We start from the raw sequence: 27,429 nt of genomic DNA on the forward strand, positions 1-27,429 counted from the left end.
GGGGTAAGATAAGGGCAAGAGATTATTATACTTTTGATGTTCAGTAAAGGTATATAATGTAAGTCACAATAATGACACACCTCCATACCTGTATAAGCACAATGTTTGGTACCCTAACTGGTGTGCACTGAAGCCAGAAATGTGTGGTTTGCAATACCCTCACTCCAAGATACACTACCATACCAACATCAGTGACCCTGCATCAACAAAGAGTCAATATGAGTTACAAAAAAGATTAACAAATGGACAGACAACAACAAACCATAATTCATCTTAAGTTGAATGTTTATCACTGTTAGATGACTGATGGTACAGCTAGACATAATTGAAGAGCAAAACCATATAACAGAATAATTACTAATGTAAGACTTAATTTCTTATTTTAAAATAGTACATACAGTATATCCAAACAGCACTGGTTGGAAACTAACTCGTCGTGCATAACGTTAATAGTTGAACGAGGACATTACAACATTTGACAATGTATATATTCACATATTTTCATTATTAACATATGTGCAGTATACAAAGGGTGTCTCCTTGACTTAATAGGGACAAAAAAATGTAGATGACCGAGACCACGAGCCAACTTTAATTAATAAGAGATAAAAAAGGAAGATATGACTGGAGGTAATGTTCTGCAAAGAATTTATAAGGAATTTACAAAGAAATTTCTGACACTGGTGGAGTCTAAAGGGTTTTAAAAAAAAAATTTGAGAGAATTCAAATGGTTACATCAGACAGCATGCACAGGGTACTACAAAGATATGAAAAACTAGTTGGGCTGGAAAACTGACAATAAATATGGGCCCGGGATAATGATTAATGAAGATTATAGCCAGTTTATAATTACCCCTCGCTCTTCTTTCTTTCCTTTGAAAAAAGATTCTTCAGTACAAAAACTTCCAATGAATCTAAACTTATTTGTTACAAATTTAAGAAACCTAAAGCCCCTCAGATGTTGTTTTACATAGTCTATGTATAGTCTTCAAGATAGACCTTTTGAAGACATGTGAAATTTAGAAATCTACAAAGAAAAAACAAAAATCTAAAACAGTTTTTGTGATATGGAAGTACAAATGTAGTACAGTAATAGATGTTAAATTAAGCAGTGTCATCTTGAGCTCTAATGAAAAAGTAGAAAAGTGAATACAAAAGGGATATTATATAAAAATAACTGCATCACCTCCTTGAGAGTTTGTGGGGAAGTTCAATAACAAGGTTGTGTACATATTGAAGAAGACTGGCTGTGAGTTGTAAATTCTGTATAGTTCAAAGTTGTAAGAGTATTAATAATGAATGGAGAAATTTTTGTATGGTTTCCTTGCATATATATAGTTTAAATACACATATTTCTAACTGGGAGGAAGAGGGTGTACTTGCCTAAAATTAATATATCCTTTTTCAATACAGTACAGTATATCTATTTACTGTAATCAGGAACTTACAAGCACCTAAATTTTTACATTATTCTAAATATCTACTATGAAAGTCATAATGATCGTAATCATTAAACAAAAAAGTAAGCAATATAACTCTCCAGCATTTTCTATATTAGCCCACTGGTTAATGGGGTTCCACTTCAATTCTTGACAATCATCCACTTCTTAAAATCTTGTAAATATGTAAAGCCAGTTGTAGTTTTCCTACTAAAGTACCCAAAAGTAAATATAAATAACAAGGATTAGAAGAAAAAATATTATATGGTGCTATTCGTAAAAGCATTATGCAGCTACTCAAACAATTCATTTGAAAATTAAATGTGATGAATAATATTTCCAAGAATAAAGGAACTCTTATTTCCTGAATATGTAAAGTGCAATCTGAATTACAAGAAAAAGCACACTATCTGACTTATCACAATGGATCTTGCATTATATTTCAATTACCATTATTCAGAGGTATAGTAGACCTACCATGAGCGTGAAGAGTGCACCACACGAAGCTGTTGGTCAGTTCACATTCTATAATAACATTTTAATTGCATAACTGTAAAATTTAACATGAGAAGTGAGAAACCAAAAAATAACAACACTCAGTGCATCAGACTCTCATTCTGCTTGCTTCCCAATACATAAAAGGGATATAAAGAAGTAGCCAAACTAGTTTCACACACCATCACTTAAATTAACCAAGACACAATTATCTATACTAATTATTGATAACAGATCACACTTCTACTAATTCCAGGAATTGTTTGTGCTAATATGAGCATATGTATCAAAATTCAAGTAACTGTGAAAAAAAATATTTCTTGTCAACTGTGTCAAGATCAATTGAAGTACTGGCGTTACTTCTCTGTTGTAAAACAAGTCAGCTCAAAATTCTACTAAAGACAGTGTTACTGCATCAGCACAAAACATCAGTAGTTTTCATATCACAATCGACAGAGCGACAGAGAGAGAGAGAGAGAGAGAGAACACGTAACACTTCAATCGTACATGCTTGAAAATTATTATACTACTACTGGTTAAAATTTCATTCTGCAATCTACTCATCTGACTTTTACTCACTTTCTCTCTATTATTATCTCATATATATCACATATTTGGCTCAAACAATAAACCCAATAACTGCCACAATGCAACTGCCACTAGCTCCCAGGCTTAAGACTCCAGAAGTACCAGAAGTATAACTTTTCTAATGAAACATCTGTGGCATAAATTGTTCACTGTGTTGTCTGGGCCACAATTACCTTCATTGTTGTAGCTTCTGGATCTGTCTGTTTATATCTTCCACATCAGAAACATCTGTATCACATTTTTCACAACAAATAAGACCATCAAGACTCAACAAAATGGAGGTAAAAATGCTCCAAGTCTATCAGGACAAAAAGCCTGCTAGCAACCTTTCTAGAAACCACACAAGACCCTCTCCAACAACCCAAGGTCCTCTCCATCAATTACGGCTAACATCCATTGGTGAGGGAGGAGCAACTGGATGTGGAGAAGATGGTAGCTGGGGTGCTGGAACAGGTGGAGGATGATGTGGAGGTGTGGAATTTGATGATCCTGATGTGCTAGATGCAGGGTGATGTGAGGCTGGAGTGGCCAGTAGAGCAGAACTGCTAGGGGGAGGAGCAATGGGTTTTACAAATCGCTCTTGTGAAGTGCGACTCCCATGTCTCTGGAACTGGAAAATAAAATCTTTTTGAATGTTTATTCATTTTACATTCATTTAAATTAATTATTTAAACTGAAAATATATTATTTTTCATTAATACTGTAGTATACCAATACAGTACTGGTACATGTATTTTTGTTGTAAAAATTTAGTTTTATACAAAACACACACACACACACACACACACGTGTATAAGTCGACCCCCGACTTTTTGGATAAAATTCTTATGTTGACATAAAACATTACATTAATCTAGAAGTAAAATTCTGTTATCATATAAGGGAATGGGTCGTGGAGGCATAACGTTAGCTAGTGTTCATAGCTAGCAACACCAATTGAGCTAGTTTTCCTAAATTGTTGTTGAGACTGGCCTTTGATATAATACACTTTTTCCAAATTTCTTTTAAAAATCTCTTCATTTTTTTCTTCTCACTGTCTTTAGTATGTGAGCATAAAACTCAGTAAACAGATGAATGACGCTATCATCAGCTGGTGTATCGCCGTAAACAATGAAATAAAAGCAGTGCAAGGTGAATTTTTATTTGTACCAGTATGTGTATATGGTAATTACCAGTAATGTGCCATATGATACCATAAATGAATGGTATTCTGCCTTTGATGTACAGAAGAAGGAACCTGCTGGCAAGCTAGCCTACAATAGACCTACAGTATCCTAGCCTGCTGGAAGCATGTCGTAGGTTAGCCTATTGTTAGGTTAAGGAGCTTAGCCTAATACAAGCATTGAATAGCTTATCAGTAATACTTGAATTCATAAATACAATACCCATCCCCAACATGCAAAGATTTCAAACCCTAGAAAACAGTACACGTGTATAGGTCGACCCTCTGACTTTTTTAGAAAAAAATTGGCCTTAAAAATTCGACCTACTGTATATATTACTGAGCATTTTTTTCCCCAATGAGGATCCAAAAAATAAAAATTATACCAAAATTCACTCTTAGGACAATAAATCAAAATCAATGCTCTCAAGCTGTAGGCGTTCATTAGACATATAAAATTTAAGTCTAAAGGTTAGTACTATACCATTCAAAAAGTTAAAACAAAACAACTGCACACATTTTTTTTCTTTTAATGCACCACAGCACACTGAAAGCTCTATAGTATGACACACTTCCATTATCTGTTGTAGTAAGCAATGGAACGGTCAGATGAACAAAATTTTTAATCTTAAGTGTTTCAGTTGGATACCCATATACAGTATACTGTATATATAAATGCTATGTTTTGTCTTCAACTAACGATTTGCGAAAAAATATTGAGTTTTTATTTACTGTATATTTAATAGAAATAATATTTAGATAGATGTTTCAAGATTTTTTAAAACGGTGTTCTTATCTCAATAAAAATCCTTTCTATGGTCAATGACATAAACACAGTCCATGAGTCAATAAGCGAACACAGACCCTCGCTGTCAGCAGTGACCCAGCAGTTGATGGGTGGCTGACGGCTGGTAGTCCAGTGTGCATTGTTACTCATTAACCCCTAGTTTACAGGTCGTCCCCCCTCTGAGCTGAATAAAATATAAAAAGTGGCATCCTAATAGTGAAAGGGTGAAGCAGGATCTTACTGTACAGTGTCTTACGTAAGTTAGATGTGCTGTGAGGTTTAAAAGATCTAATATTAAGGTGACACTCTCTCACTGTATATTGCTGGTGGACACAAATTCTGATTGTGGCTGCTTGCCTGGTGAGTAAAATGTTTGTTTAATTAAAGCATACTAGAATCCAACTTTTATGTGGTGATAACACATGGACTAACATAAATAAAAGGAGAGGTTCTTAAATTTACACTATTATTAAATAGGTTGAACTTTGTCTTATTCTCTATTTTGTTCACCAAACAGAATAAGATAGGGATATAAAATCTAGGCTGGGCAGGTTAAGAAGAAAATAGTAAGTAGGTAAGTAAGCTTGACTCATAAGAGTAACAAATAATTTAGCCTCATGCTAAGACTCCCTATCATGTTATAAATAAGTCTGCTTCAAGAAAATGCCTCAATACAATGCTTATGTTCCCTTCATTAAGTGGAAACAACCAGAAAAGTTACAACTCACTCTGGAAGTTTGTTACCAAGTTACCTTAAAAGAATGGCATAAAACGCATTCCTTAAAGGCAAACATAACAATACCGTACAGTACCAATGATCTGAAATTTAGAGATTACTTGATATTACTACAGGTATAAGACTGTTTATCCGGTGCCCCGGTATCCAGAACACTCCAAAAACTGGTTAGGTTCTGGAAGGAATTATTTAAAACGAGCGCAGGAACACACGGGCCGAGAGGGAAAATTTCCGACCATTCCCCAACTGTGACCTACTGTACATGGTATATTATGGTTATTTTTCAACTTGTTATTTTGGGTAGATATATGTAATTTTTTTCATCTTTTTTACTCAGTTACATGCACACAATCTTACATATAGAAACTGCAAAAATAAATTAAATAGAAATAATTATCATTGGAGATAAAGTTTCAAGTATCTATGGGTTTCCACTGTGAGGCGAGTGTGTGGAAGTCAGGGGGTCCGTGGCACAGAGCACCATTGGTAAGGAAGCCTGCCAGGCAGCGTCCCCAACTGGACTGGTTGCTAAGGTGACCATTGAGGCGACCCGCATCCCTGAGACTGCAACGCAGTGTGTAAAGTGACTTATAATTTTGGCTCTTTTTATGCTTCCATTATTGCTATTTATATGTTTTCTTTATTGCTGTCTATATGCCTATAATTTTAAGTTTTAATGTTACAGTGTACAGGCAAAGCTATTTTTTGGGTGGTGAAAGTAGTGATCTCAACAGAGGCTTTGCAGCCAGCTACAGAAGGTTTACGGTAGATTTTATAATTTTGTGCATGGCGCTCCAAATTCTGGAAAAATACCCTATCCGGTAACCCCCAGGTCCCAAGCATGCTGTATAAGTGGTCCCATACCTGTATTCACGATTTTCAAACATGAAACACCTTATATAACCTATGAACAAAACCAATTAACAAATGTTTGATGGTTAAATATCAAAGCCAAGACTTACTGCAGGTGAGATTACAGGTGGGGGAGGAGGGGAGGCAGAGGGCAGGTAATTGGGCGGAGGGACAGTGGGTGGCGGGTGGTGAAGGATCACCTGGCCACAATGTGGGCAACGACCCATGGGACTGGGTGGGGAGAACAGATCCCGCCCCCCGCTGTAGCCCGACAAGCCTGTTGATAAAGGAAAAGATCAGAATAATGTTTACATTGCTTCAATTATTCTATTCTAACAATAGGTTGTTAGAGCATATAAAGAAAGTAGTTAGTTAATATCTAATTGCATACTATCTATCTATGCCATGTACTACTTGTAAACAAAACATCTTTTCAATTAAAGTTCCCCCAAATTTAAAAAAGAAAAGTAGCACAATTATTACAGTACTTACATAATACAGTATCTCTATGTATGACATGATAACTTCCTTGCTAATGTCTGAATACACACCCATGCTGGACAAGCACAGTCCAATCCTATTAAACTGGCCATTATATAATTAATTATAACTATTATTAAAGAAGAGCTGTGCCACTTGTAAGTAAGAAGTGATTAGTGAAAAATGGTAGGTATCCCTCGTTTAATGCTAGGGATGCACCCGTTAAATCCACCGTTCAGCAAAATTACTGCTAAATGAGGGAAAACAAAGAAGAATATCCCTGGAGATGGCTTATAATTGTGTAACAGTCGCTGATTCACCATCCAGTAGCACTCAAATTGGGTGGGGCTGAGCTGTGATCTATATTTTTGTTCAACTTGTAATTTTTGGTATACTGTATATACGTAATTTTCTGTGTTTTTTTCTGTTTTATGCACACAATCATTCACATATATGTGCAAAAAAAATAATAATAATAATAACAATATTAATTATCATAAGTTCATAACAAGAAAATAAAAATTTCTTCATGCCAGCTGTGAGCTATGTTATGGTTGCTTTTCAACTCGTAATTTAAGGTAGAGATGCACAATTTTCTTAATTTTTTTCTACTCTGTTATGTGTAGAATGTGCCCCCCCCCAAAAAAAAATATAAAAAATTAAAAAATATGAAAGGAATAAACATTTCTTACATGCACGGGAGTTAGCACACACAGAGGGGACGGGGAGGGGGAGATCTCTTAGCAGTTCGCGGGCTCTTGTCCCATGTGTAGTGAAATGATTGCAAAATGGAAATGCTGCATTTTTTATATTTTATTTATTTTTATTTACTCCTCACATTTACTGGTACTCAGTTCAGTTGGGCAGTAGCCAAACCGACCCAACAGAAATGTGCTGCCTTTATGCCGTAACATCACATAGGGAGGGAGGAAGAGTGCGACTGGTCACAGTTACAGCTCACTGCCTCAATACATACATTACGTCCCACAGACGCATGCTCTTCTTTTTTCTTATTTTATAGTTTTATTTTATAATTTGTTTACTTCTAAGACATATTAGAGTTTTGTACAGAATCCCCAGTTTTCCAACTTTCCTCCACAATTTTTCCCAGCAAGTCAAACATCGCTAAACTGAAAATTGACCATCGTTAAACAAGAAAGGTTATTAAAAAATTTATATCGCTAAACAGAAATATCGCTTAGTGAATAATTGTTAAATGAGGGATACCCGTACACCTGTATTGAGATGTTAGATGGAAAGTAAAAAAAATAAAAAATTTAAATAAGAAAAAGTAGAGCAAATGAAAGATGGACAAAATGGTTGTCATAATGTTAAGAGACAAAAGAACTCATATAGAGATAGAATATAAATGTAATGTGCTTCAGATACCTGGCAGTGGATATCTCAACAAATGGAGTACCTTAGGGGAAGAAAATTCAATGTGCATTAAGCATCATTTGGCAACAGAACTGCATCAAAGGAAATAAAATTGGAGACAAACAGAGGAATATTTGAGCAAACATTACTGAATGAGAACGTAAGTTGGACTAGATGCAAGAGGAAGAAGCAAATTAGGAGCAATAAATAGAAGTGTATGAGAATGTGTGTAAAGCAAACAGGATGAACAGAATAAGACATACAGAGAAGAATGATAGAGAGCCGACTCGGGTTTATGAACGTGGAATGGACATACTGTGAGAATGGGAAGTGAAATGCAGGGTAAAAAATGTGTAAAATTCAGAATTACTGTATATGGATGAGGCAGAGAGAATGAACATGAAAAGGGAAGGTTGGGGGGTAAAGGAAGTTTTATAAGAGGGGGGGGGTTAAACATCATAAAAGCAGCAAACAAAATAAATTCCATGAAAAGAAGGTGTTAAATGGTTTATCTCAGTAGTTAAAGAGTGAATGAATGAAGGAGAGTTAAAGGTCAGTCTAAAACGGCACCAGAATACAAACTTCTTGAAAAATACTCATCAAATTCGCCAAAAAATCTCTCTATCTCTCGCTGAATTATCACACTAAAAATGACAATTGGCTATAATCTTTAAACCTAGTCTTCCTGAGCATTATTAGTGTGCTCCTTACCTGGCGAGAGTGGTCTTGAGGAACTAGGAGATGGATTATATGGCACTGGACTAGAAAGCGTTCGATGCCGCTGTGAAGTAATCTCATTGTAGTGCCGCTCTTCCTCCATTTCCAAGCTAGATTCTGATTCTGAAAGATGACGACATAGGGCCTCCCTACGCTCAACTTCCATCTGAAGTTTCCTCTGCAGACGAAGATTCTCCTCACGAATTAAGCGTTCTTCATTTGCATACTGTTGAGCTGTGCGGTTATCTGTAAAAGTACAACGAAATACCTTATCTAACTTGATTATAAACAAAATATTATTAAAATAAGACAAAATAATGAAATAGGAAATCAAGTTTACACACTGACCACAGATATGAACCACCTATTCTGAACAAAAAGGTTAGCCAAACACTTAACAACGGTCAAAAAGTGCTGAAACATAACTCACGGTGATTATTTTATGACTGCAGAGCCTAGAGTGTTGGAGAAGTCAGCACATATACGTACTATGGTAATATAATTTTGGGGGCAAATTATATTAATAATTATACCTTTCAAGCATAATGTAGGACTTTTGAAATCAAGCATAAGCAAACTTTTAAATACTATATTTTTTTCAATTAAAATCAATTCTGTAGCAATTTTTAATGACCATAATGATCAGGGTGATCTAAAATTTTTGCCCCCTCATAAATTATATATTTTCTGCAGTAAAATAAAAAGCAAAACATCTTTATAGAACAAACTCATATGCCATTCAATGTTTGTATAACTACTGTTCACAACTACTTAAACCTGCCTGTGTCTCTTCTACACCTGGTGCAAGACAGGAAGCCATATTAGTCAAGCATGTTAAGCACCAAAGTTAATGATAACAAATCTTTAATTTGGGGGTCAATATATTTCTAACTTAAACAATAGAATATTCAGGTCATCTTGTTAATGCTTAGTTTCACTATTTCTATCTTATTCACTTTCATCAAACTATAATTAGATTATCAGAGACCAGTACTGTACTTACGCTCCTCCTGAGCAGTTGTGAGTTGCTCTCGAAACCTAGAGACTTCATCCCGCAGATGTTGGATATGAGAAGATAGATTATTGGCTCGGTCACCTTGATTAAAGTCAGCTGGAGAAGGTGGATTGGAGATTGGCTGCTCTAGTTTTCCCTGAAGCATTCTGGTGAAAAATAACAAATAACAAAATACTGTATTTTCAATAAATTATAATCTCAGAACTCTCAGGTTCAGTTTAGTCCTATTGTTGTTAAGAGTAAAAGGTAGCAACGTTTAGGAAGCAACTGAGAGCATGTCATCAAGTGATTAGGGGAAATGAATTTGCTGCAGATGGATGAGGCTTAAGTTGTGTGTGAAGCAACTGGGGTAACCTCGACAGACATTTGGGGCCTTGGTGTGGAAGAGGAGTAACCCAGCAGGAGATTTCTATTTCAGATGTAAAAATTGAAGGGATGACAGCAAATGAATGGACTGTCAGTGTGTGTGTTTGCTAAAATCCCAGGCCCCCAGCCCCCATTATTGTGGGGAAAAGGCTCTTGAAAAAAATGAAGATACTACAAATACATTTATCCTTTAACAGTCATGGAAAGCTATTGAAAAAATAAATAATAAAAAAATGCAAGTCAGACAACTACATACACTGCTTTCATGCTTCCCAACTCCATTTAACACCTTGCGTATAGGATCCTCTCTGTGCTGAATAAAATCTTCTGGTATTCACCGAATAAAATATTAAAAGTGACGTCCCAGTAGTGAAGGAGTTAAACACCCCACTGGCTGACATCACACCCACAATGCAGTGTAAGCTAAACAGACACTACGGTGAGATGCAGCTTGCTCATGTTGCTGCCTCACCAAAATATTATCATTTTGGAAGAACTGCACTGATACACATTGGACACTGGCATTGATTCCTCTCAGACAGAGGGTCGGTTGGACATGGGGGTAGCTTCCATACATAAATCCTCTTAAACAACCCTGACCACTAACCAACTGCCATGGAGATGTTTCACATGCCTGTGTCAGAATCTACGTTAGTTACAAAGAAGTAAACAATAAAAATAAAATAAAATGTCACTTTGGGGTTTTTGATTGCACAGCGGATAAATTTAAGTTTGTATCTTCAAAATGTAAATCATGATACACAGAGCCTGGGTATTAGTCATGTGGGTTCAATCAGGTCTAGCCAAGTTAAGTTCATGCAGGTTCATCTCGGGCCCATCGCGTAATCATGTAGGCTAACCTCGCACAGTGGTGAAAATATACGGGTTTCTCACATTCCCAGTTTACTCACAACCAGATTCTACATGTTGAACCTGTACTTATTTCCCTGTCAAATTTATAAAGCTAGTGTACCCCTATATAAATAAATGTTCAAGGTGAAATACTGTACTACCAAAGTAACAACATAAACAAGATCAAACTACTAGGACCAGTGCTAAACAACACACATACCTCTTCTCTGCTTCTAATTTGTCCATTCTCTTCCATAGTTTGTTGACTAGTGCTTCTTGTTCTTGTTCTAGTGTATTCTCTAGCTCAATCTGAAAAAAAAAAAAATACATATATAAATTAAACATCATGAATTGAAAATAAATAATACTGATAACGTCCACCTTAAGAATGCCTTCCTTTAAGCACACACAAACACACAATAATATTTTGTTAAAAATGAAAAGTACTCATGTCCATGTGTGTGTTATCACTGGTTCAACATCATCCCATTGTAATTTTTCTTTGTGATTTCAGACATTTGTTTACAAAAAGATACTCAAATTTTAACAGAATGAAGGGTTCTGGTAAAAGAGTTATACAGTGGTCCCTCAGTTAACGAAATTTCGGTTAACGAATTACCTTCCATAAGAATCTTCATTTCGGTTAACGAAATTCTTACGAAAATGTTTCGACATGCTTTTTCTTGCTCACCAGCTGGAAGATTAGTCCGCCAATACAGAAATCGGTTCTAGGGCTTACATTCGTTAAAATTGGAGTAAATATCAAGAAGGTTGTACTATTCAATAATTTTCCAAGTTGTATATTAAATTTTTTAGTCATTTTAACACTTATTTAACATAATTGCAGTACAGGGAACTAGTTTTTGGTGCACCCATCAGCCACTTCACTCACCCACCAAGGCCTCAGTTTGTATCTCACTTCAGTGGAGGAAACATCTTGCTTGTGGGGTCTCTTGAACACAGAGTACAGTAAAAGTCCAAAAATCCGGATGCCAGAAATCCGGACCACCCAAGAATCCGAACTTTTCGAAAACTCAAACCTTTTTTCTTCTTTTTTAGCGGGCTTTTGTGTGTATGTGCGCATGCGTCAGCGCCACAGCTGCACAGCAACAACAAGCGACCATGTGGTCGCCACTTTAAAATGAGCAATCAAACTGTGACAACATACAGGGGTATGTAATTTTGAGTCCTACTCTTTCCATTTACAGAGTACTGTACTGTACAAGCCCATAATAATGGCTCCTAAAGTACTGTAGATAAACTTCATTGTGTGGAGAGAAAGAACAACACGTTGAAATTGAGTGACAAACTTGAAATAATTAAGAAACTAGAACATGGTGGGAGCAATTCTGTTCTAATGGAAACATACGACATTGGAAAGTCTACAATTTATGATATAAAAAAGGCACAGAATAAAATTCGAGAATTCACAGCTTTTTCTTTAAAACTGCTCGTTTTGATAAATGAAGCATGCTATATTTGCTAATGAATAAACTATCAAAATGTACCTGTTCATCTCTTCTTTATTCCTCCTTAAATTTGAATTTTAAAAGTACTGCCTGAGAATCCGGAAAATCCGAAAATCCGGACCGACCCAATCCCCAAGCAGTCCGGATTTTTGGACTTCTACTGTATTTTTACGTTTTTACAGTAAAATTATTGGTCATTCTGAAATTGATTTAACATATTGACAATATATAGTGCAGTGTAGTGTTGATTTAAAGAAAATAATCTTGAATTACACCTAGTGAACTTAAAATTTTATGGGTGAAATGATGGCATCAAGCATGGGGTGATTTCTCTTCCACCCCCACTTCCTTCTCTTCTCCTCCACCCCCACTACTAATTCCCATCATCATCATCAACCAGGAGCCTTCTACATACACACCTCAAAGTAAGTGTACTTTCCTGCATTTTTTTTACTTTGTATGTAATTTTCGGTGAGCTGGAACCAATTACCCAAAATCCCATTGAAACAATGGTTTCAGTTAATGAACGACCTTCTGGAACGAATTGTGTTCATTAACCGAGGGACCACTGTATACTGGTTAGATCATAAACTTGACTGCAAGTAAAGGGGCTAATAAACAAAGTATACATTTCTGCTCCAATGAGGTATAAAACCACTAAGGGAATGTATGATCTAGCAATCATTCAAAGATTTAGTGCGATAAACTTCAGATGGTTGGTGTAACAACATTTAGATTAAGCCAATGCAATGATGAAAGACATAGACATAATCAATAATATGCAGAAAAGCTTAATGAAATTGATAATAGGGGTGAAAAACTTCATCTACAAAGATAATCAGAAAAAGCAGAATTTCCCATCAATGGCAGTACAGTACTACAGTATACTCTTTGCCACAGCTTACTACCAATCATTCCCTTTCCGGTATGGAAAGCTACAAGATAAATTTTCAAAGTTTACAATTATGGACATTAAAATTCACTAATCTACAAGACATATTACATGTCTTTACATTTTCCAAGCTTTAAAATTTCCAGGTATCATACACCTTATCTCCATATAATCAATACAAGGAAAATTTTATAAGTACTTCTCCTACGATGCTGTTTCCTGTGGTAATGAGCCACCCAGTTTCTACACAAACAAATAGTACTGTTTCCTAAGTTCTATGGGAAGCTAATCCTGATCCAAATATTAACCTGCATCATTAGAACCCCATTTTTTTTTAATACAGTTCCTCAACCACCACCTCACTGTCATCACGATATACACTTACAATGACTTGACAAGAACATATTTTCCAGAACAATATGCGTAACATACAGTACAGTACTAACCTTCTCTCTTCGAAGTGTCTCTAAATCATTCTGTTTAGCTGCAGTCTCAGTTTCTAGTTTTTCAATCTTGCGCATCAATTTATTAACTAAGCACTCCTGCTCCTGCTCGAGTGTCTGTTCCAACTCTACCTTCTCCTGCCGCAACTGAGTGAGAGGAAAAACACATTCAGGTTAGGAATCAGACATCATCACTATCCATCAAATATTTTAACAATTTTATCTTGGTCTCTTGGTGTAGCTGAGGAGGAAATCAGAAAAATATATGTATGAATCATGTTATCTCTTATATAGTGCAAATATCAGAGCAACTCTACCTTCTCCTGGCGCAGCTACGGAGGAAATTGGATAACATTTTTATTAAAGAAAATTTGGGTTACGACCACACACACTTCTCAAATGAGATCGATATATTCTAAAATCAAACCCGCTTGAAAGTGTGAGGGCTTGCTGTAGGAGGGCAAGATAGTTATTAACAAAGGATGACATTCTTAAGTTACCTAATATCTATTAAAGGAAGTTTCCACATGAATACACAAATTTGTCTTATTTTGGGGCTTCAGCTTGTGCCTGAGACACAATTTGCTGCCTCCTACTTTTATGAAGGTGCCACTTATTTCAAAACATTTTGAAAACCTTAAGTACTTCAGTGAGCAATTAAATATTTGCTAAGTAATTCAGTTTTGCATAGTTTTCTCTGCATCTTGACATGTTTAATGTCACCTACAGAAACTAAAATAGCTTATTGATAATTAATTTTTATTTCCACTTACACTATCCTCATAATACTGCCCAGCCACCTACTCAAAGTATTGATGGACAAGCATAATTACTAGCCTTCATATGCACTTAAAGACCTCAGCTGTTAAAGTATAGTTATCTATACTGTATGTACAAAATACATTCTGTTTGTCTGTGTGTGAGTGTGTGTTTGTGTGTATGGTCTTTATTAATTTCCAGTCTTAAAGACAGAGCTGAAATTTGATAAGGAGGTGCAGGTGTCCCAGGGATGGTCATGCATTATATCCTGCCCCTCTACCCAGGTGAAGTCGGATAACTCAGCTAGTACATTATAATATCAACACTATTGTTTACAGCTATATAAGCTAATAAATGTATGAAATTAAATCTGGCATATCCATATGCAGTTAAAAATATTTTGGTAAGCTAAATAACTGGTGAAGTTCTTCCCACAATGCTCTTAAGAAACACTGTAAGCCTGCAGATGTGAGTGTATCATTAGAAGGCACGGTGTAGCAAACTTGGATGTTAGGAAGCATGAGTCTGTTACAGGAGTCTAGTGTGTGCACATAGAAAAGATAACTACAGTACTTTACATTGAGTTTGTTATTCAATCGCAGGTGAGAGGAACATGGATTGGTAAATGTGAAGGGATGAAGTAAATAATAGGGAGAAAGGAGCAATCACTAAAATAAAACTTGTACTTTACAGATGGGACTAGCCAAGAAAGTAAAACTTTAACTTTGGAGTACAGTAACTGGTTAAGAAAAATTCAAACTTTTGGAGAAGGGGGTGCTCAGCAAGGTAAAACTTGGACACAGGTAAAGGCAGCTGTTGGCAGTGAAACCTGGTCGTCAGAGATGCTGTCAGTAAATTAAAATCAGGACTTTGGACAAGGGAGCTGTCAATAAAGTAAAACCTGGACTTTGCAGAAGGGAGCTGCTGCTGGAGTAATACTTGGCCACTGAAGTGGAACATCCTACAAGAACAAATTTTAGCAGTCTGAATTAAGTGAACTGGGTGGCAATACAACACTACTGCATAGATTAAAGGGATAAAATGTGTAAAGTAACATAAATTTCCAGGAATGTAAAGTGTTTAAAATCTGTATTAGTTCTTCATCACCACTGTATTACATTGGGGAATGAAATTTTTTTTATAAAGCTCACCGGGTAAGAGAATTTAAAAATGTGATTTAAATAATCATAACTTTGTATTGTCATTTTTACAGTTTTTAGACAATATATTTTTTCCAAAGGACAATATTAGCATAAGCTCCTTAATATTATAGACATAAAAAACTGGAATACATATGGAAACTTCCCATGATAGATGTTTAAAGACATTAGGTCAAGTTTAAAGGGACAGGCATTTCTTTTATGAACTACATTCTGTCATAACAAAACAGATTTCACATGTCTCATAAGTCAATACAACTTACACTACACTTATTAGTAAGACTAGTAAAAATAATGATGAATGCATACTGGCTAATATTTCATTAGAACTTACTGTACAGTACACAAGCTACAACATGTACAATTCAACCTTTGACACTAGATACTTCAAAAAAGTTTATCATCTAGCACTGTACTGTATTTACACTAGAGACAGTTTTGACCATAAAGGATGCAGGATTTTAAGAGGTATTAATCGCTGATGTACAGCAAACTATTAAAAACTACAAGAAAATACTAATATTAAGTCTTAAATTTAATTAATCTCACAAGCAGATTAACACTGAAAACATTATCTTGTGCTCCAAAGTGCAACATTCACATGTCTCTACTTACCTATCCATGTTTCAAACTTTGTTTCTGGCTATACAGCAGAGTTGGGGGGCATGCAGGAGCCTCCTAACACCACACAGACACCACAGTTTATAAAACAGTCCTACAAAACAGTACAGGCAGACCCGATTTTCAAGGATATGAGTTATGAAAATTCGCAATTATGAAAAAAATATATACTATACAGTGTATACAGTATAATGTATAAATTTTCCCACACTGCTTTACAGCAATAATGAATATAAAATATGCTAAAATCATAAGTGTTTTTTTTAATAAATTATGCATACTGTACTTATTTCATGTTTCTCCAACACTCATAATGTTACAGTCAACAAATAAATATTCATTGTCATCATTCTCCTACTCCCACCATATAACAAGTGACTGTCACTCCCACCACCACACACACAGTCACTACTTGATTATCCAACTTCTTCTCATTTACTCTCCTGTAATATGTGGAAAATGAAATAATAGAAAATGATTCTGTATTCCTAAGTTTCATACCCTAGTTATGCACAATAAAGGTGTGTACCCATACTGTAGTTGTAAGAGAAAGTGTGGAATTTGGAAGTGAATAAAACTTTGGAGGTGTGAAGAACGGCAGCAACACAACTAGGGAAAGTGAGGGGAGCATCAGCAGATGGCTGACACAAGTGTTTGTGCCATGTACAGTAAACAAAGCATCAGAAATTTAGGATGACAATAACTTAATGGTTAAGCGTGGTATTTTTTCTTTTGTAGAGAATGTACCATCAATTATAACTGGAAGTCAATGGATTACTAAGGTAACATAATTATGTTACATGCTGGTTTAGCATTTCATACTGTTAACTTCAGTTTCCAATCTCGTCCTGTTTCTCTGAAGTATTTATAAAATAGTTTTCGTGCTGTAGTGTACTGTATGTACAGTATTTTACTCTTTGTTTAAGATCAGCTTAAAATCGTTATGTACAGTTGCCCACAGGTATAATGTTCCACCCCTCGGTGGCCTTTCTGAATATGTGGCCAGCAATATAATTTTTAGGGGTAATATTAGTACTTGCAATTTGTGGTAAGTGATATGATAGATTTAATATTTGTAAAGAAAGTTCCACTATGATTCCGATGTTGCCACATGTTCGGTAAAGTCACCGAGGGTTTGAACACTGTACATCAAAAAATTTAAATAAAAACATGTTTTGTAGCATTTTTAAGATTTTGGGGGGAAAATTTTGTAGGAACATAGTACAGCTTTTATAATGGGATATTATGGGAAAATGTGCTTCAATTTATATAATGGAGCCCTTTCGTAAATCAGGGTCTGCCTGTAATTCATTCTCTTCCAAACACCACAGTTTACAGCATTCCAACCTAACACCAACTCAATTCTTCCCCATTACAATTTACTGCAACTCCTAACTATCAATTATTCCCATAAAGCCTCACTCCAATCATTTCCTAAACACCATAAAAACATTACCTAACTCACGTTTTAGCATCAAGTAAACCCCATTGTTTATTTCAGCCCTCCAAAACACCCTCTTCAGATACTTCTCAATACTACAGTTCACTTCAGACCTCCACAACACCATCTTAGTCAAACACAACATTCTCAGGCAGTCTCGCCCTCTCATCTAATCATCTCTCCCCCCCCCCCTACAGTACACTCACTTGCTCAATTATTTTTCAAAACTTATTCTTTCAATCATAGTATTTTTACCACCACCTCCTGAAGTTCACTTACAACTGATTTAAATGCTCATCAGTTTAGTCATCCTCTCACTTACCAGTACGTTCTTATCAGTTATTAGTGATATAATCTTACATAATTGCCCAATGTTTTAATCTTAATCTGATTTCAATACTCAGTGGTTAATATATAATCTTACTAAAATGCCCATTAGTTAACAGCTCACTTAAATGCTCATGTTAACACAACCTAAGCAAAACTTTTCCAGTTCCCCCCCATAATGAATTTCTCTTTCAAGTTACCTTTCTCACTTGTTCATTCTCAAAAAAGCCCAATCTCTCCTCTTATAAGATCCTTATCCTCATTTCTCAGACTCAGTTCATAAATTTTTTTGTTTTAAAGCCTATACAGTACTTTACTAACTTGATAAAACATCTAAACTAAAAAGCTATCAGAACTTCCATATTAAAAAAAATCAAATATCTTCTTTATCTAAAAGTTCAACACTTTTTCTCAATTATTAATACTATACAAAATAGATTTTATCAATAATAACTTAAAAATAATAGGCACTTACAAATACCACACATACCATACAAAATCAATAACTTAAGAATAAAAGACTTACAAATACCACACATATACAACAAATTTAAAAGCATAACAGAAAGAACTATCTGGCTAATTTTTTTGCCACATAAGACTTGAAGGCAACATTATTTACAGACAAACCATAAATCTTTCCACTAACAGACTGAGCAACTCATTAACTACCTGGCCAGTAAAACACAAGACTTTGTGACCAAGTGATGCCACTCACTTGACTGAGCTTGCGTGATAGGTCATTGGTAAGACACTCTTCCTCTTGTTCATAGTTCAAAGCCAGAGTTTCCTTCTCCTTCTTCAGCGCCTGTATCTTCTTCAGGAGAGTATTACTGATGAACTCCTCCTCCTGCTCTGCTCTAGCTTGCTGTGGAGATAATAAAGAAATTGCTTGAACACATGTACTAAAATTCTAAAGTTTCCTAAACTGACAATGAAACTACTAATACAGGAAACATAAGTCATACACAAGTTGATATAGTGAATGTATTATCGTATATAAGTTCACTATATCATTAAAAATAGCACACAAATATGACCTTAAAGCAGTGTGTTCTTTCTGGAAACACTGTAGTGTGTCATGGAGCAGTGTAACATACTGTACTGTACAGTATTAGCTATTGTCCAGTACCTAGCATTTTTATCCAAACCATTCAGTCTCAATCAAAATTATAGTCTAAATTACAGGCCGGTACAAGTATTCAATTGGATCATTTTCTGTCAATGTTTACTGTACTGTACAAGATAATATACAGCAAGTATTTATAAGCATGTCTATCTTTTTACTCCTCATCTACTCTTGTGATGGGTGGGGATCCGGGGATGCAGAAACCTCAAAGAACGATAAATATTATAATGGAGAGAGGTAAAGCTGGTGACTCACAGAGAACTGATCCCCCAAAACCATTACACACCATAAAAGGTGACTACAGGACATGGTAAAGTAAAGAGAGGGAGTTCTCTCTTATGATTATGATATACAGGCAACAATAGGACACAGAAGCCGAGATACAGGAATGTGATCAATTTATTTTCTTTGCTACTCCAAAGGCTTCCCACTCTACAACAAATACTGACAAGATCCTTTCAAATCAAACTAGGGAATTAGTAACCAATTTCATCTGCCTAAATGGGTTCAGTTAATGTTGTCTGATAATGATGGTCCATAAATAGTACCTGGTAACCTCAATCTAATATCAGTAAGCTAAATGTTATGCATACTTACCAAAATACTGTACTGCTTCCAACAAAATTACAGCAGCACTGTATTACCAGTATACTGTACTCTACAGCTACTATAACTACTTTGTGTAATTCATGTCAAAAATTTCAAATCAGTTTCCCGTTACTTTATAAAATCAATAGCGATTTAAATATTTGCTAATGGCATATAAAATGGGTGCTAATTATAACTTGGAATGTTTAAAGAATCTTTTCCACTCTCTTTTTTAATGGATAGAATAAATGGGTTAAGTCCTGCTTGGCCAGGACACATGTGAGAAGGGTGTTTTCCAGTGTGACCCTACCAAACAACACGGGTTTCCTCTGGGCACTCCGGTTTCCTCCTGTACAACACTGGACAATAAAGTTCATAAGAATACTGTAACCAAAAACTAGAACAACTGCCCAAACAGTTAGCAAGCTGATAAGAGGTGAAATGATAAATAAAAAATATGTACCGGTATTTATAGTAAAGTGATCATGTCATTTAAGCGAAACTCTGAATATGGTTTTCTCATGGTATTTGTGGTATCATCCACTTCTTAAACAGGCAAAATGAATCTTGTATTAGCCTGTCACATATAGAGGCAGTAGTATTATATAAATACAGGCTAATACCACATATTCATTACTTATATACATTCTATCACCCAGAGTAATGAGCATCTAAGCTAAAATAAGCATTTGTTATATCACACCATCTTGACTTACAGGCCATAACTTTAACACCCAACCCTGTGTGTGTGTGTCAGCTGTTTCGTTAATGGCCATTTGAAGTGAGGTTACCTTCCAACCACTAGTTCATAGCCAACACAATACCCTAAAGAAGAGTCCCGAGACAAGCTCTCTGGGCTATATATCTCTATATATCTCTCAGCTAATTACAAGCTAATAGCTGATGCTCATTAGTCTGACAATACCAAATAATTGTACAGACATTACTTCCCATTATAATTAGAAAATTACGTGTGTTTATGTTAAACCAAGGAACAACAAGTGAACAGAAAACTACATGTGTGTCTTGTGTAACTTACAAGCTAAGATAAGTACAATAAAGGACAGCTGTGACGATTCCAACTACCAGCTAATCTATGACTGTAACAAAAGTGACACGCCATGAGATTACCTGACATCTCACTCAGCTGCATCAAAAGTACCAGTGATGGAGCCACAGTTAGTTCAGACAAGTGTTAGCAAGTGAGATAGCTTTGACATCTCACCACAGCTTAAACAATCTTAGTAAACATAACCTTGGTATCCTTACCAATTTTAAGTAAAAACATTCTCACATCATTAGGTGTGTTGTGACCACATCAGAGGTCAGAGTGAGCACCCATCCAATTGTGTCCATTAGAAAAAAGTTCCATAATTGCTTGTGCACTTTTTTTTAATTTCAAGAGGTAAAAAGGCAATTATATTCAATGGTCAAATATTGTACAGTAGCTAACTAAGACACAATTGGTCTTATTTATGAAAGGACCATCAATCCTTCACCGACGAAAAGAGCCATAATGGTGTCGAAGCTCAGATGTTGCAGCCATAAACTTTGTTCAGGATGGAAATTTTTTTACCGATATTTAATGGCCTTTTCATGAGGTAAGAAAGCATTTACCTTCCTGGTGAAATGTCCTCAAGTTGCTGGTTGAGGTGTGTGTCAGGTGTAAACACATACCTATAACCATAACCTGTAGATATTATTTGCCAATATAGAAACTATCTAAACATTTTCAATCTATGACTTTAATAATAAAATCAAAGATGTGAGCATTAATAAATCTCAAATTATCAGAGAAGAACCACAATTATTTAAAGACTGAATTTAGCACAGTGTTTCTTTCACATTTTGTCTCTCAGCTGGTGTTACCCCAAGGAAGTAAACCTATTGTGCTTTGAATTTACACTTAGAACGACATTCCTTTAACAAAATAGTTTAAAAGACAAATAGTATTTTGTCTTTTAAAATGTCATGTATTACTTGGTTAAACAACAGTCAGGAAGGAGGACTAATGGTATAAAACTTACAATATTGACAGACGCTTGCCGCAACGCCCTGTTCTCCTCATGCAGGCTCTTCACTCGCAGTTTATATGTCTCCAGCTCGGCTCTTAGTACGCGATTTTGTTGCTGTAGGCAGTCTATCCTCTTCTGCCATTGTTCCCGGGTAATTGGGGAAGGTGGCATTGAGGGCGGCTGCATAATTGGTCCATCAGTAACAGACGACGAGTCGCTCTCACTCGCGCTGTCGGCCATGTTTACACTGTTGACAATAAACGACGAAACCGTCTACTCATTGTCATTCACTATATCATATGATAAAGAGTATTTGTGCTAAAAAATATATATATTTTAAGTTATACTTCTTTTTACATGTCAATATAAAATACAGTGATATATATTTCAATTTTGAACAGCATTCGTTTTAAATTAATAATTTAATAGTATAATTGAAACCTTAAGAAGACTGCTGGAAAAGTATCGTATCTCCTAAGTAAGGAGGGTTTCTTTCCTTATTCATAGGGGACCCACGAGATGAATAATGGTACATGAGGCTGCTTGGCCGCCCACCACGCGCCACCCACTACAGGCCGCCCATGTCTCTGAAAAATATACTTACGAATAAAGCATTAGTTACATGAATCCATTATGTTACTCGGATTCTAGGAATAGATTCAGCGAGCGCATCACGCACTGTTGTTAAACTCTTTTGCATTTGTTTAGGCTACAGGAAATAATTTCATTAGAAAATTTGTAATTATAACAAAGAAGTATGATTTTCCCGTTCTCAAAGGTCCATTCCAAAAGTAGTTTTACAAGATGAATTAAATACAAAAATCTCTTGACTTCGATGCATCATTGCTAACCCCTCCATTACAATGTTTAACATTTACTAAAATGTAACACGTTATGTTCTAATGACAACTTTGCGTGAGGAGATAAAAATAATATGTTGTACGTATTTGAGAAATAAATTTACTCCAGACCAAGGTGGCATTGAATTAAAAAACAGGAAGAATATTCTTCTTATAATTAAACATATGCAGTTGTTCATTCACATTACAAAAGTTACATTACGGACAAACTTAAATAAGTTTACCGCAATACCTAATACCACACGTAATTAAAGTACTCTCCTTTGGGATATATTTATTTAATTGCCATAAACATCATTGACGTAGGATGGTAGTTTTGCACATGAGATTTCTGGTGGTCAGGGATATCCTATTACTCTTGGCAGCCTTTTCTAGGGCTATTTTAAATCCCATTCCTAATCTTGTTTCCACAACTTTTGACAGGCTGTTGCATGCAGGTTTGTCACTCTATGCATGAATACTGTATATACTTCCTCGTTTTCATTCTGTAAAATTCACTAACTTGAAACCTATGCCTTCTTGTGTCTGGAACCCCTTGATATCTCGAAGGAATTATCTGGGGTTATGTCTGAAGAGTTGACAGTTCCAAAGCCACCGGCAGCCTTAAATAATCGGATGTCTTATTTCACGAATTATTCTAATCATCCCGCGTCGTATTTTTTCAGTGATAGATCTTTTTGAAGGAGTGGTCTCCCCGCAGCACAATAATCTGGATGGAGTACAGTACGAGAGGTTTGTTAGAAGTGAATGAGTATTCTCTTATATCTGTATTCAGAAGCACTATTAATTATTCCCGAAGTCTGAAGTCATTTTCCATTATCTACAGTACACGTGTCAGAAAAATATTCTTCACAGGAAAGTTGCCTTTTGGGGGTTATTGCACTCCACAAGGAGATACGGTACTTACAATATTTTAGATTACAAGGCATTTGCCATCCCTGAGACTATTTGATAACTTTATGCAAACAATTCTGAAATATTAAATGTCTTCTTGACTTGTCACCTTCCCAGAAAATTTTTAAATCTTTGTATCGTTTGTCGCAAAAAGTATCGCGTTGTGTATAAATATAATTGTAAATATTTTTCATACTAAGTATTAGAATACTAAGTTGTATATAACCTTATAATCCTAGTTATTGGGACGAGCTAACAAAGTAAGTGTTTAAATATGCCGCGAAATGACTAGGGAAATTAGAGAATTTATCTGGTGGGAAGTGGAAATTTATATCTTCTCAACTACGCTTTGCATAAATACGAAATTTAATACAAACCTACTTCTTAATAAAATAATAAGTTTACTGGATAAAAACAATTATAATTTGCAGTTTAGGAGATAATTCAAATTAGGCCTGACATTTTCCCACGAATTGCACAACGACGCTGGCGTGACCTCGGTTTAGACCAGCACCAACGCTCATGGTAACTGCACACACTCACACACATTCACAGGTTCACACACAAACACAAATACACCGACGAAATGAATGCATTCACGGATTGAGGGTACATTTATTTTTGAACCAGACGATCTCGGGTGCCGACAGCAACATTCAGTTACGCAGTGAATGATTGAGGCATCGAATAGTGGGATTCATTCCTATTGGAGATATCTCTCTTTTTTCCTAATTCCAAAATTTTTTCAGTGGTAGAAATGAGAAATAGTACAGTACATGAAGCTTGGCAATTAAGGCACATGAAACAAAAAAAAATTCAGTAACCACATCCCTATTATTTTCAGGGTTCCCAAAAGAACTAGGAGGCCTCATCGTAGGAAGTAAGAGTATTTCAATAGAACCTCTTAAAAAATTTAATTCGATGATTAATAGTTGTAGTTTAGGGCCGGTGCGTGGCAAGAAAATTCTCATGAAGGTGGTTTATAGTTAGCAGGTGCCAAAGGCTCCAATGCGAGCGTTTTAGTTGTAAGATCCAAGGGATGAAACCTCAGTGGTCGCTACACTTTTACAAAATTTGGACGCAAGAATGAAGTCCATAGAGAGGAGGTGAGTGGAGTTTCTCCCTCACTATTTGCCTTATTTTATTTTACTATGAGGTCTTGGGTGAGGACCATAGATGCTTCTTTTGTGGTGAATTGCGCACTGCCTCAACAGATGGTAAAACCAGATTTAAGACTGTTGGCGGACAGCGGAAAAAATTGGTGACAGCAGCTGTATACTCGTGTATGTGCTAGAAAGATTCGACAGCCTTTTACAGGAAGACTTTGAGGAATCACAAGTTCGATGGGACAAGGTCTGCTATTCCACCTTTAGCTCTGAAAGCAAGATTCGCAGGTTGACAAAGAAGCACGAGGCATCAAGCGAGGCACAATGTAGCACAAACAGCTCTGCACCAGCCACACGGGGCAGCTCTGCACCACCAAATGACTGATCACTCTGCATGTTCTGTCAAACACAGAAGTCAAGTAAAGTCCACAGAGTAGAAACTCGAAAAATCTGCAGACCTCATCCAGCGTTCAGCAGCTGACCCAATTATGAGGACAAGGTTATCCGGAATTGTGATTTAATAACTGCAGAAGGATGTTCTGAGGTTCTCATCTTCCATACTTGGTAATTTTCGAGCGACGAATGAAAAGGCAAGAGTCATCAAAGGAAACAAGGGAGCCGCTGGATGAATGCATGATGAAACTCTGTAGAGATCTGGGTACAGGACTTACTAATGGGTAGGTATACGACATGGTGGGTGTCTGGAACAGATATGTGAGCATGTGCAGTGAGAAAGGTATTCGTGTGCCTGATGTGTATGAGTACAGAGGAATGAATTTCTATAAGACTGCAAAGTTGGTTGGAAAAATACAAATTATATGAGACCACTGGCAAAAAGGCGACTCTTGATGTATCTTGGTGATACGTCAGAATTCCTGATTTCTAAAACCCAGACGAAGTCACAGCAACAGGGGATGTATTCCTCGGACTCGGAATCAACAGATGATGAAGAAGGTGCCACGTCTGAGGTTGGACAGGGCAATTTCTTTCAAGAAATGATTCATGTCTCCCTCAGAGTCAGGCAAGCTCCTCTTGACAATCCAGTACATCCAGGCACTTGGCGAGGACTTAATCAAAATCATGTTGATCAAGCAGTTCCTGACAGCTCTTTGCTCTTTGGCGGAACTGATGTCCTGGACGAGGGGATCGATGATAGCAGTGTCAAGCAGACTGTTAGCATAATAGCCCAGGACATTGTCTATGCTGTGTCTAAGAGACGGAAGTTGACACTAAAGTACAATGTATTGGCTTGGGCCTCGCTCTCCACTGAGCAACCCGGACCGAGGCCCTCCTTGATCTGTTTTATGCGGTCAACCACGCTAGATTTCAACTGTTTTCCAAGGCTAAGAAGAGTTTGGAGATGTTGCCACCAACCAGGGAGGCCCTTGAGTTTCACCTTGCACGTGCCAATCACCAGGCTAAGATCTGGCTCCAGGCAGAGCAGGAACACACAAATGTTCCCATTCCCTCCAATACGATTGACTGGAAGATGGAACAGGATGGTCTGCAAGCTGTTTGGGCAAGAATGCCACCTATCCCAGATGCATGTCTCAAGCTCGTGGCATGTGGATACAGAACAAAGTGTGGGACAGGCTGGTGCACTTATTTAAAAAAGAATCTAATGTATATTCCCGCCTGTGGCTGTGATGCTATAAGCTGAACAGTAGACATCACAGCCTGATATTTTAACAACGGGAATTCTGTCAGAAGTGAGATGCAGTGTGGCTAAGTGGATTAAAAGGAATACACAAAGTTTCTTTTCAATTATAAAATGTAAGACGGCACGAGGGATGCAACAACTCTAATCACGACTATTCTTTGAACAACATTTTTATGGCTACTCCTGATAAGGAAAAATACTTAGGTGTCGTGACATACCAATCACTAAGGGCTACGCAACAAGTGGGAATAGCAGTGAAATAAGTAGACTGAAATTTAAGAGCCCGAAGTCGTACCTTTAAATATAAATATAAGAAAATGCTCAATATTATAAATCTCTCATATGTCCCCATTTGGATTACTGTAATCAGGCATGGAAGCTATAACGCCAGGAAGAAATAATACTTTTTAAAAAGGTGCAACACAGAGCGACTAAGATGATTCTTGAACTATATCACATCGATTATCCAATTTAGACTGAAGGCCTTAGGACTGACAACTCTTCAAATAATACACAATAAGGCGGATCTCATAGTCATTCAAAATCTTGAAAGTGATTAACAAGAAAACCCTGGTCAATGTTTCGTGATGTCACGTTCCACCTACATTAGAAGACACAACTTCAAGCTCGCCAAGGATAGATATAAGGAAATGCCCCTTCAAACAGAGGGTGGTAGACCCATGGAACAGTCTACCAACACAAGCTGTAGAAGCGAGAACAGTCCTGGGCTTCAAAATAACACGGCACAAGACCATCAAGAACAATGGAGAGATCCTACACATGCCACTTGCCTCCTTCCCTCGGCAAGGTCACCTCTAGTTCGGGTAACCCTTAGGTAAATTAAAAATAGCTATTGGCAGTTTCCTGTACTGATAAACTTATTTAACTTGAGGCTGTGACCCCTAATGGAGTTTAATCCGAACTCCAACATACATCACGACAGGCAGGTTTTACCAAGCGGCAAGTGACTCGCTATCAGTCTGGAAAAACTAGAAAATTTCAAACACGCCTAAACAAGCGGACTAATAGTGACAGGCTGTGTCTTAACCATTCGTTATGCAGTTCACAAAGCTCTCGCATGTTATCGAATCCTGCAGTAGCAATAGTGTTACAGCAAGTACCTGTGTTGATGCCACCATGTGTTAAAGCAACTCGCCTTTTCTTCAGAGAGTGGCGTTTATCAGAGGTTCAACAAAATT

At 36.5% G+C, this 27,429-nt stretch overlaps 1 protein-coding gene across 1 annotated transcript; it reads right to left on the bottom strand.

The window, feature by feature from the left end:
• Nucleotides 1-20: 20 nt before the first annotated feature.
• Nucleotides 21-21,956, bottom strand: LOC121858878 (coiled-coil domain-containing protein 6-like). The gene is made up of 8 exons (XM_042355529.1): nucleotides 21,723-21,956; nucleotides 18,697-18,846; nucleotides 13,674-13,817; nucleotides 11,087-11,175; nucleotides 9,637-9,794; nucleotides 8,628-8,879; nucleotides 6,170-6,336; nucleotides 21-3,132 (listed from the first exon to the last, which is right to left on the bottom strand). Exons 1-8 carry the CDS (start codon nucleotides 21,948-21,950, stop codon nucleotides 2,899-2,901), a joined length of 1,422 nt encoding a protein of 473 aa, XP_042211463.1. The 5' UTR covers nucleotides 21,951-21,956; the 3' UTR covers nucleotides 21-2,898.
• Nucleotides 21,957-27,429: the final 5,473 nt, after the last annotated feature.

This window comes from Homarus americanus, unplaced genomic scaffold (assembly GCF_018991925.1).
Source record: "Homarus americanus isolate GMGI-L3 unplaced genomic scaffold, GMGI_Hamer_2.0 scaffold46226, whole genome shotgun sequence".
In the NCBI taxonomy this organism is placed as follows: domain Eukaryota; kingdom Metazoa; phylum Arthropoda; class Malacostraca; order Decapoda; family Nephropidae; genus Homarus; species Homarus americanus.